The following is a 12,814-nucleotide window of genomic DNA, read 5'->3' as shown; positions in this document are numbered from 1 at the left end:
TGCTTCTCCTGCCAAACTCGTAGGACAAACTCTTGCTCTCTCTCCCCTGGATCTCTCACTTGGACTGATTTATCTGCATTCATTTAGGCAAAAGAAGTCCTAAATCACCCAATGTTTACATTCTTTCAGTAGTTCCCCATACTCTTAAAATATTAAGAACAAGAATCTGAGCATGGTCTAGAGAGTTCCGTATGATTAGGCTCTGGGGCCATCTCCCTAGCTGCAGCTTGCAGCGTGCTTCTCCCATTACAGTCACACTGGCCTCTTTCAGACCTTGCTGCTCATCCTGTTTCTTCTCACAGTGGATGAAAAATTACCACTTACCATTTGCCTCTGCAAGAATGAAGTCACTAGTCACTGTAACCGCTTACCTTCAACACACCCTGAAAGGAGTTCAGGAATAAGGCACTCCATGTTCTGGGAAAACTGGCAGAACAGGCCTTCAGTTAGGTATTTTTTTAGGAGAAGATTTTATGAGCCCAGTTTCTTGCATCTTCTCATATCTAGTTTCTATGCACTCAAATCATTAACTCATACATCTGTTTCTCGTGACTGCTGGCAACCTCCTCATGACAAGCAGCAACCTTCTGCCAAAATGTGTGCTTGATCGCACATATCCTCCTCTACTAAAATCACATTTATGTTGACCTCCACCACCTCGTCACAGCAGCTCCTCAGAGCTATCTGACAGGCTCTCTCCCAGGCTATAGTCCTCATTTTGTCCCCAGTAAAACTTAACTCACAACTCTCATATGTATTTTTTTTTTCAGTCAACATCACCATAGAGTCTTAATGTTATTTGATTACAACTCTCAGTCAGGCATTTTGCTATGTGCTTGGGCATATATTGACAGATAAAATAAAGTCTCTGCCTTCATGACAATTAGGGCTGAGTAGGGAAAAGTGGCAGAGACAGAAAAACCAGTAATCAAGTAACATAAACTGTGAAAGGTGGTACAAAGAAAAAGAATAGAGTGCTGTGAGAAAAGTAATAATCTAAGGCAGAGAAACCTACTTTAGATAGGGAGGTCACAGAATAATTCAATTGAACAGGGGCATTTAAACTAAGCTCTCGAAGATAGTTGTTACTTTAACCAGGGCATAAATGAAGGGAAGTAGGTTTCACTTGCCAAGAAAATACAAAATTTGGAATTTTATCAACATGACAACTCAAAACAACGAAAAAAGAAAAGATGTGTCTATTCACTGTTTCTTAGAGTTCACTTGGTGAAAGGTTGAGACTGTTTTACCAAAAAGGCTTAAGGAAGAAGCAGAAGGATGCTGAGAGGAAAAGACCAGTAAACAGGGAGGGAGCCACCTGCCCAGTAACCTAGTGGAGTATATGGGTAGCTGTATTTTCAAGGCTTACATAACCAGTGAGTCAGCAAAAAGTCAGGTGTCAATGGATCTCTTCTGTGCCCACTCTAAGCACCTAGGAAACTTGGCTGTCTCTACTGGTGAGGAGAGGGACCCAAGGACAAGGTCTGGGGTAGGCTAATGAAACAGTCACCATACTATCCAGCAATACTTGCCTAAGTAAGGATGAAGAAAAGTAAATCTTCATGCTTAGAAAACAAAAGAAACAGGATCCAACTTGGAGCAGATTAGAGCAAGGTGATTCTGATATGATTTCACAGACCTTACATGACTATTTCTTTAACTTGTAATAAAATGCTTATTAAGGATCCCAAAATCAAGATTCCAAAATCTGCTGAAAGCAAAGTCCAGATTTTAAAGAGAAAATGTCTTTATCTTTCTTGGGATCCGTTAAGTATTTCAGGGCTACTTTCTACAACTATCTTTTCTCTAATAAAGGCTAATATGTATTAACAGTAACAGAAAAAGGCTTTATAATGATAGAATTGGGTCTGGCAAAGAAGAGTGTACAAAATAGAACACAAAAGGGATTCAGTCACAGGACAGGCAAAGAGACACAGCGCTAACAAGCACTTGATACTGCACAGCACTGACGATGAATCCAAGACAAACAGCCACCGACGCACGGCTGTGAGAACAGCAGACTCCTCACCCTGCCCTCCTCCACCTCCACACTTATGTTCTCAGCCTATCACTGCTCCAGTGGCAACAACTCAATAAGAGCAGGCAGCCTTTTTTCTTCTCCACTTCAGGCCATAGGGAAAGCTGGAAACAAAGGGGAGGGGGGTAATTATGACAGTTCAAAGAAGGGAAAGGGTATCTAATTACTAGTTAGCATTCTTTGCTCTGGAAATTCCTGGTTTTGGCCTATTCATGGATGTCTGAGAAAACCTGTCCATTATTTCTGAAGGTCACAACTGAATGACCAGAAATGTTTTCCTTTCTGGCTTCCTTGGCTATCCCTTTCCATCAAATGTGAACCTGCAACATGTTTTAGCTATTGCTGAGAGGCAATTCTACACAACTGACATAGAAAAGTAAAAAAAAAAAAAGAAAAAAAAAAAAAAAGGAGGGGGTGGGGGTGGGGGAGTACCCAAAACAAAACACAAGCAACACATTTATCTTACCAAAACCCCCTGTCAGGCAGTCTGCTGGTTTTGCTTGCCACAAAGCTCATCCTTCATTTGTGCACTGCCAGAGCAACTTGGACCGTGTAAACAATCACAACCTCTTTTGGCTATAAGCTCTTTCCATTTGTCCCAGCTTCCAAACTGCAGAGGAGCTGTGGCATAGTCTGTCACGGCTGCACATACTCGGTTTCCGAGAATAACGCTGTAAATGAGGACAGCTACCACTGGGAATGCATTCCCCCACCAAGAGCCAGCCGAAACGAAGCTTCTAGTTCATCCCCGGGCTTCTCACCTTCACAGCCTCAGAAAAGTGCCTTTCACAGAACAGGCAGGTACAGCCGCACCACATCAACATCCCGCATAGTCAGTCCTCCGCAGTGCCCACCTCAGCCTACGTACAGTTCCGGTTCTGTCTCCTGCATCAGCTCTTAGAGCTTTCTACATCTGGGAGCCAGGGAGGACTCTGTGCTGAATAAACAGAAAGCTTCTGCCAAACAAGCATCTGTGTGTGTGTGTGTGTGTGTGCACGCGGGTGCAGTTTGCTGGAGCTGCTAATGCAAATGAATAGTTTGACTCTGAAAATGGAGATCACAGACAGTATCTGCCTCTCTTCTCGGAGCTGTGAGCATCTTTTATGAAAGACAAACGCATCAAACTGGCTGAATTTAAAGCTACAGGGCATTAATTCACCATCCACATTTGTCTTCTCATTTAAAACCAGAAAAGGTTTAGAGAATAGCTAAGAGAAACATTCTAAATAAAATAACACTATTCAGGTAGCTTGGTTTTAATAAAGGACTGAAAGATTGCCAGAACAAATGTCTATGCTTTCCTAATGTTTCTTCTCCTACTTTTCATTTTAGGTTCACAACGTCACTTAAATGAAAATTGAGCAAGAGAAAGCCTTCAGAAAGATTTGTGCGTGATCATCAGACCCTAAAGTCTTTTTCACTGTGGACAAAGGGGAAAAAAAGCTTCTGAAGGAAAAGCATTAAACTCTCTGAAGTTTAAGTAACAGATTAAACCACCACAGCTGTGAGCCCAGGCTCAGCCCCTGTACCATCACATACTGTTTACTGAACACCCACGGTACTGCATGAAAGAGCTGGACATCTGAAAGAGACTGTTTCTGCCCTGAAAAAGTCACTTTGGGATTTAGGAAAGGTATCAGGTCTGAGTTTTATTTCTTCATTTATAAAAGTAGTTTTGGGGCATGCACATAGGAAGAATTTCAGTGATTATGAAACATAGTGTAGTATGTACAACATATAACAGCTAGCATTTTCCTGAGGTTAATATACAGAAAGGAACTGGACGTGAAGACAATTTGATACAGTACATGAGCCTAAAGCTGTGATAGTTCCTGTACTTCTATTTAAGTATGGGGCTGGAAACTCAGGCCAGCAGAATACTGAAAGGTCAAAGAAGGTCTATCAGCTCTATCAGCATTCACCAGCTCCCTTAGCATTTTTTCATTTAAATCAGATGAAACCCTTCAAGTGGAATGCAAAGTATCCTGAATGAATTTGAAGAAAATTCTAGTTAAAACCACGGCTCCAGAAATTCCTCTTTTCTGTAGAGGCTCAGAACTCAGAACTTGATTCTCCAGAACAAATTAATAAAGAATTTTATGACTTACAAGTTTTGTCTTTGCTTAAAAATTAGACTGTAAAGTTTCAAGAGTAAATATTTGTTTCTACCAAAAAAAAAAAAAAAAAAAAAAAAAAAAAACCCCAAAAATCCAATCCTGTATTCGCTAACATCAATAGTAGCTGATGTTTGCTTAATTCTGTTTATTAGCATTTTTAATATATCTTAAGACAATCATGTTCACTGCAGAAAACTGAAAACATGAGCGGGCATAAAAGAAAGTAAAATTGTATGTAACCTCATCAATTAGATAAAACGAGACCAAAAACTGTTATGTGGCTCTTTTATCCTCTTTTCCGACCACTGAGATCACTGAAGCATGTGCTGAGACAAGGTGCCATAAGATCAGAGCTGCCTTGATTGGATGAGCTGCCATGTGGAGACAGCAGCCCTGAAGAGCTCCCTGGGTGTTAAGATCTTGTGTGCAAGAGATGCTCGTTGTGTATCTGTATGAAAACTGTGATCTTACCTTACAAACAATTATCCTTAAACATTTCTGAGGTTCTATCAAGATGCCAATGGATTTACCTGAGTTGCCAGAGAAGTACTTCTCACTGGCTGCCTTAGCCTGGGTACATGTCTTGTTGGCTCCCAAAGTAAATCTCAACTGGCAATAGAGGATTAATTTTGCCACTTTCTCTCAATTTTTTTTCCTGCTGACTTTGTTTCTGTTTCTGATTTATACACAGTTGATAAGTTACTCCTCAGTGATGGCAGCACTGATTGCGAATCTAATTTTAACAGTTTGACCATTTGGTAGTCTCTGAGGAGGAGTGATATATATCTATTTTCAGTTGGGTGAGAAACCAAAAGGGAATTCAGTTTGTCAGACTTCTCTTTTTGCCCATTTGTCTATACTGAACTCAACTCAATTAAGAAAGTTGTACATATTATAAAGTAGAACAACTCTTTGAGATCTGAACTGGTGAGGTTTTGTGTTTTTGTGTTTACTTCTGACCCATGGCTGGAGCTGCAGAACTGAAACCACAGCTCTCTGTATGTCTGAGCCTGTAATTTAGAAAGACCCTGAATTCTTGTTGTATAAGTATGAAATGTTTTCCTATTTTTAGAAGACATTTAAAAAGATTATAATATCTCTTCTATATATAAAATATATAAACAACAAGGATTTACTGTACAGCACAGGGAACTATATTCAACTTCTTGTAATGACCTATAATGGAAAAGAATCTGAAAAAGAATATATATATGTATGCATATGTGTATAACTGAATCACTTTGTTGTACACCTGAAACTAACACAATATTGTAAATCAAGTATATACAGTTCAATTTAAAAAAGTTACAAGCATAGCAAAGCAAAAAAAAATTAGATTATAACAGCTCTTAAATTAAGGGGTTCTTATTGGTTTTACAGAGCTAAGTAAGCATTTATATATAAACATTCTTAATAGTTCAAGAAAACAAATTGAACAAATAATAATTCACATATGCCACATAGGAAAAAAATCTTTACAGAAACTAGTTCAGAAACATTAAAAAAAAATCCAAATTCATATAATTAAAAAATTTTTTAAGGTTGATTTTGCAAATCAAGACTAATTGTCAAAACAAAACAAAACCAAACCAAAGAATAAAAGACTAGTTTTGTCAGAGTTAAGTATAATATTGCACACATCTTAATTTATTTGGGTTTCTCTTCTCATATAGAAATTAATCTGAACTGCCTAAATTTATTCATACAGGTGTACTGATCAAATAAGCTACTATTATCCTCCCTATATAATGTCTGATATTTAGAAAATTGAAAATTTGTGTTCATCTAAATTAAATCATAATGCTGACAATATTTTTCTATCAACAGCAATTATGTGTCAGCTCCTTGGACTAATGTTAAATGGAGCTAATTAATAAATAATTCTTGGACACCCAGATATATTTCTAAGTCAAACAGAATACTAAATGTTGATTATTAAGCATAATTTGAAGTTGATACACATCTGCTTATCTGTATATGCTATTAGAGTGGCTGTATCTTTGGGTCATGTTATAATCAGGTTCATTTTGCCACTTTAAGAAGGTGTAAAAGACACATGTGGGCTGTAGAAAGTATGTTATGTGTTTTCAGGAGCTTTATGGTCTACCAGAACGATAGATAGTTCTTACTATCCACTCCCTCCACCTAGTTTTCTCTCTGAAATATGTCATAATTGATGTAGGAGGTTCGAATTCCTATGCTAGGAATAACAGTGACAGAGAAACACAAGGTGTAAAGTCCTTTTGCTTTTCAAGGAAAAAGAGCACTTTTGTCCTAAAGTAAAGTGGCAGTTTGTTCCAGATTTTGAAACTATCTTTGAGAGTCTCACAGAAAGGAATGTGCGAGGTTCTCTATAAACGATTGCTACTCCAAAGAACAGATTCTTGCATACATGTTGCTGAGCTGACATCACTTAGACAACTTTCAGACTTCACCAGTGGACTGGATCAGGATTTCCAGTCCAGAAGCAGATGTTTCACGAAGACAGACTGTTGACCCAAGTTCCATTTGAGCAAGAATTAACTACACAGGATTGAATGAACTGATGAAGGAAATTTTACAGTGGTTATTTGTTTAGATTATTGTGGTTATTTGTTGATGCTACTTAGTGTTCTTTTTTTGTGGCTACATGAGGAAGGACTTTTACTTTCTTCTTAAACTATTTCTAACCCACATTTTAGTAGACTCTGCTTTTGTGATCTGAAATAAAACATTAAGTGGTATCTGATTTTCACTGAATCCACAGCATTCAGAAACTGAGTTTTCCTTTACTTGTCATGGCAATATTGTTATTTGCACAGGATCAATGCTAGTATCTTATCTCCTTTTCATTAGGATATTGTATCCATACATACCAGGAATGTCATATTTGAGTATGACTCTCACTTAATTAGATACGTAAAACCACATTAAGTAACAATAGTTGACTTTATATACGGAGCCAATGCTTATAAAGAAGACCTCCCAGGAAAACTGACCTGATGCCTGATTCACAGGGTTCCTCGCTTACAGGTGTAAGGAGAGTCACTTACTTCCAGGCAAGCCTTAAACAAATGCTAGGCACTTAAAGATGAGATTAACTCACCCAAATTTATCAGCACTGCAGATGAAATCTAGTCAGAATTTCTTAGGTGTGGTTTTCTAACCTTGGGATAGTAAATAATACAGGTGTTTAACAGTCCAATCTAAGATTTCTTATGAAAACATCCATACAGAAGTTAATCCTACAGCCTTAATAATTGCTCAAAACTGCATCCTTCTGGATTTGCAAAGAAAATTCAAGGATGTCTGGATGATTAATTGGCACTCTTACTGTACCTATATAAATAATCAGATCAAACCTAATGAGACCAACCATTTTGTGATCAAGAAAAATCTTTGGAAATTATGATCACAGGAAGGATGAGAGACTGTTAGCAGAAATTGTGAAAGACTAAAATGGTGAAAAAAAAAATTATATGTCCTTTCAAGGGGATACCTGGTACTGTCTATTGGATCTTTTGGAGTTATCGGACTATATAAAGGTCTGCAACTTTGTCTTTGGCCATATTATTCTGAAACTCTGTAGAGATGGAAATTACATTATGGGCAGTGCTGGTGATGAAATGCTAATGAATTTTGTCTGGTAGAGAATATAAATTTCCTTAAGTCCGATTCTCATTTGGACCAATTATAACATCTTACTGGTTGCTAATAATTGGTTAATTAGTGAGTTAAATAAAATCTTTGACACATGTTCATTCTATATGAGAGTTATAATTTTACCTTTAAAAAATAACACTGAACATTTGGATCCTTATCTTTTATTTCTTAAAGCATCTAATTAGAGATCAATTGTTCAGCTGGAGTTAGCAAGCTCCGGCCTTCTGCCTGTTTTAGTAAGGCTTTTACAAAAGAGCTAAGAACTATTTTTACATTTTAAAATAGCTGAGAAGAACAAAAAACCAAAGAATATATAACAGAGTGCGTATGTGACCCTCAAAGCCTAAAATACTTTTTATTTGGACCTATGGAAAAGAAAAAAAGTTTACTAATCTTTGCTTTAGAGCAGCGTTATAACATCTCAGCTGGTAAAGGTATTTTAATGAGTGATCAACCTGACAAAATAGAAGACACCAAGGATTAAGCTGGCATTTTAGCAGCAAAGTGAAGTTAGGACTCAGACTGAGAAAACAGGCTCCTTTACTAAACACCCCACAAAAATGTATCAGGGATATTTTACTGATAACATAAAAGGTCTCCTTTAAAAAAATGCAAAAATGTTTAAGTGTTTCTTTATAAAGAACTGTTTAATACTATTTTTCCATTGAGTATTTTTCAGACTTCTCAACACTGATTAGTTTACTGAGTATGCCCTTGGACAGCAACAAAGCTGAAAACTGCTTCATTAGAATCTAATTTATAAAATAATTTTAGACATTTCTATATAAATACAATAATCTGGACAATTACAAAACAAAAATAACAAAAAACCCTACTAAATTCAGAATTATATCTGACAAGAAAATATTTTCCCCTCAGTTATATAAGCGTATAATTGTAATTTATTGTGCTCAATACTGTTGAATATTAGGGTGATGTTGAAAATTTCATAAGGAAATAGATTTTATCCTTTCAAAATTCCTGCGGAAACGATGTCTTTTAAAAACTTCTTTGTGATAAAACACTTCAAACGTATCAAAGTAGAGAGGATAATGAATCCTGTGTACTCTTTACCCCGCTTCAATTATTAACTCATGGCCAGTACTTCCTTCCTCCTCTGCAATTATTTGGAAGCAAATCTCAGACAAAAGATGCTCTTTATAAAAACCAAGGCTAATTCCAGAGGCTTTTCTATATCATTAAAACCTATCTCCAGTCTACCCAGGCAATAGAAATAAAAGCAAAAATAAACAAATGGGACCTAATTAAACTTGTAAGCTTTTGCACAGCAAAGGAAATCATTAGCAAAACAAAAAGACAACCTACAGAATGGGAGAAAATATTTGCAAAAGGTGAGACCGACAAGGGCTTCATTTCTAGAATATATAAACAGCTCATATAACTTAATAAGGAAAAAACAAACAACCCAATCCAAAAATGGGCAGAAGACCTAAATAAGCAATTCTCCGATGAATAGTCAATAGGCACATGGAAAAATGCTCAATATCACTAATTATCAGAGAAATGCAAGTCAAAATTACAATGAGGTATCATCTCAACAGTAGTCAGAATGGCCATCATTCAAAAGTCCACAAACAATAAATGCTGCAGAGGGTGTGGAGAAAAGGGAACCCTCCCACACTGCTGGTGGGAATGTAGTTCGGTGCAGCCATTATGGAAAACAGTATGGAGACTCCTCAAAAGACTAAAAATAGACTTACTGTATGATCCAGCAATCCCACTCCTGGACATATATCTGGAAGGAACCTTAACTCAAAGAGATACATGCACCCCAATGTTCACAGCAGCACTATTTACAATAGCCAAGACATGGAAACAACCTAAATGTTCATTGATAGATGACTGCATAAAGAAGTTGTGCTATATTTAAAGAAGTTGCGGTATACATTGGAATACTACTCAGCCATAAAAAAGAATAAAACAATGCCATTTGCAGCAACATGGATGGACCTGGAGATTGTCATTCTAAGTGAAGTAAGCTAGAAAGGGTAAGAAAAATACCATATGATATCCCTTATATGTGGAATCTTAAAAAAAAAAAAAAGGACAAAGAACTTATTTACAAAACAGAAACAGACTCACAGACATAAAAAACAAACTTATGGTTATGGGGTGGGGGAAGGGGCTGGGAGGGGATAAATTGGGAGTTCAAGATTTACATTTTATATGTAACTAATACATATAAAATAGATAAACAACTAGTTCATACTGTATAGCACAGGGAACTATATTCGATATCTTGTAGTAACTTATGGTGAAGAATATGAAAACGAATGTATGTATGTTCATATATGACAAGCACTGTGCTGTACACCAGAAACTGACACAACATTGTAAACTGACTATACTCCAATTAAAAAAAAAAATATATATATATATATATATATACATATACCAAAAAAATCCTATCTCAACTGTGAAACCTCATGAATACTACCTTATTTTCTGGATAAAACACCTACATTCTCCTCTTTCACCCTTTAATCTATTTTAATATTCATGAAGGATCCACTGGGGAAGAATGTCCAAAGACCAAGGGAAGGAACCTGTTCTGTTCTTATGGACTGATCTTGAAGTTGATGCCTGTGACTGACTAGATAAGTTTTTCCCAAAGTGGTAAAAGATGGGAAAAGCAAAGCTGAGTCGAGGAAGAAAGGAGATAAATTTAATAAATCAATTACTATCTGTGGTTGTAGACAACAGAGATCAGATTTGCAAGGAGGCACTAAAGTTAAAACCTGAAGCATCAGCTGGCTATGCATTCCTCAAGGAGTCTCTTCTCTAGTCCTTCTCCACCGGGCAACCATTCAGCTAAAAAGCCCCTAACTGTATTAACCTCCCACTGGGATTCAGTAAGAGGTAGGTTTTGTTTGACTTCAGTGGCTTTTTTATGCAAAAGCAAACACCCATAACCAGCCAGTGGGCGGGGGAGCAGAAAAATGACAAAGCAAGGAACTGGAAAAGGGTTTAAAATCTTTTGAGATTAGCATGGTCATATGAACCTCTAAATAAAGCAAGTACTTTACTGCTTAGACTCAATTAATTCAGAAAGGAGAGCAACAGAAGTTTTTGCTTAGTGCCTAATTCGGAATTATGAGGTTTTAGGGAGGAAGAACATAGGCACTGACCTTCTTTAGAAACTAGCTAAGTTACCCATCTTGCTATACGAGACACAACTGAGGAAGTACAGTGAGCAGTGAAGGTGGCTTATTTAGGCTCTGCCTACCTCAGAGGAATCACATACCACAATGTCATCTGCCACCTCAGGGGCTCAAAGGTGTGTGGCAAGCTGTTTCACAACTGTGAAGTACCATAAAGCCCTGACAAGAATACCATTCTCCACCAAAGGAAGGGACAGGCAACCCCCAAATACCTCCTGTAAAGCAAGTGCAGAACCATACAAAAATTATTTCATAAAATGAAACAGCATACTAAAATAATATTTGTGATGTCATGAGAAATGGCACAGAACAGTGGTCTACAACCTGAGGTGCACAAAAGGGTCAAGCTGTTCTCAGGAGTTCCAAAGGCCCAGTGCAAAGTGTACATTCACCCGTAATAAAGTTGTACAGGAAGATTAAAATGACAAATATTTAATTTTCTCTAGAATTTTAAGTACTCCTGGTGGTATCACTGTCCTGTGCTGTTCAGAAATGCTGGCTAGCTCTTAGTACCCAATTACTATTTTTAAGAAAAAATAATATATGCTGTTTGTAAACAAATATTTTCAAAATAGCAGGCTTATGAGGGAAAAAAGCACACAGTTTTTGGTGAAACCAGGTTGATTTGTTTTATTTTCTAAGTGAGGTCACATCTTCATTGTTTAAAAAAATTTTTTTTTCTTTATTGTAGTAATATACACAAAACATAAAATTTACCATTTCAACCACTTTAAAGTGTATAATCGGTGATATTAAGAACATTCACAATGTGGTGGAACGATTGCCACTCTCTATTTCCAGAAATTTTTCATTATCCGAAACTGAAACTCTGTACCCATTAAGCAAGAATTCTCCATCTCCTCCTAACCCCAGCTCACACCTTCAATGTCAAAAAAAAAAAAAAAAGAGAGAGACAAAATAAAGCAAGTCAGAAATGTCAAAAGTTTAAGGTAAATCATGAGGATATGTGCAAGTATATTCTACGTCAAGGTAATATACAGGTATTGCTATCTCGGTTTAGAAAAATGCTACTCACCACCTCTACTAAGAGCTATTTTCTTGCTATGCTCCATGAATGTCAGAGCTACATAAGCCATTTTTTGAAAATCCTTACTTACTATCAGTTTTATACCTTTCAATCCCAGGTGAAGAAAAGACCATATTGGGACTCTAAGAAATAGAAAATAAACACATTTTTCACATTCTCAGAAAATACAAAAATTGCTAAAAAGGCAAGAAAATGGCATTCACGGCATTTCAAGGCCTTCTGAGAAGAACAAGGATTTCTCTCTATGTTTTCCAAAACTTTACTAGCCATAGACGGCTTAGGTAGTGGAAAGATGAAATTATTTCATCTTTTAATAACCTGGCTTCCTTGTTCCTTCCTATTTAAGTTCCTACTAAACTGCATAGAGCCTTAGTAGTCCCTAATATCTGGTTTCAAATATTCTTTAACAATAGCCATATGACTCAAAATAGAGATACAACCAAGACAGAGTGGGAAGTAAAGGTGAAGAAAGATATATTAACTGGCTACTTATTGGAATGTAACTCTTTCCAAATTTCTTAAAGTTTGTTATAAAGAACAATTAAAGAGCCAATTTCTCATTCCTTTACTCTTTCTCTTGAGATACCATCACATTATAGTATTGTGTTGTTTCATATCATTAAGCTTAGACAACAGGCTTTATTGGATTAGCAAGATGGGGCCAGAAGGTTGCTGGTCTGCAAAAGAGATGCAACTGAGTCCTTGCTTTGCCACCCATCAGTTTTGGGACTTGTGTGACTTATGGAGCTTAAAATGAATCAATGTTTAGTACATAAGAAACAGGACT

General features: G+C 36.8%; 1 protein-coding gene across 11 annotated transcripts in view; it reads right to left on the bottom strand.

The window, feature by feature from the left end:
• TMCC1 (transmembrane and coiled-coil domain family 1) overlaps positions 1 to 12,814 on the bottom strand; it is a 180,301-nt gene that overhangs the window by 32,682 nt on the left and 134,805 nt on the right. Inside the window, exon 1 of one of the 11 annotated variants that reach the window (XM_010984895.3) lies at positions 2,800 to 3,183. The exons of the other annotated variants lie outside the window; for them this stretch is intronic. Coding sequence (XP_010983197.1) covers positions 2,800 to 2,862 — 63 coding nt within the window. The 5' untranslated portion in view covers positions 2,863 to 3,183. Of the gene's footprint in view, positions 1 to 2,799; positions 3,184 to 12,814 lie in introns of those variants that run through there. 11 annotated transcript variants of the gene reach the window in all.

The sequence above is a fragment of the Camelus dromedarius genome, chromosome 17 (genome assembly GCF_036321535.1).
Source record: "Camelus dromedarius isolate mCamDro1 chromosome 17, mCamDro1.pat, whole genome shotgun sequence".
Lineage (NCBI taxonomy): Eukaryota > Metazoa > Chordata > Mammalia > Artiodactyla > Camelidae > Camelus > Camelus dromedarius.
The sequence above is the reverse complement of the archived record's forward strand: the minus strand, read 5'-3'. Positions and strand labels throughout refer to the sequence as shown.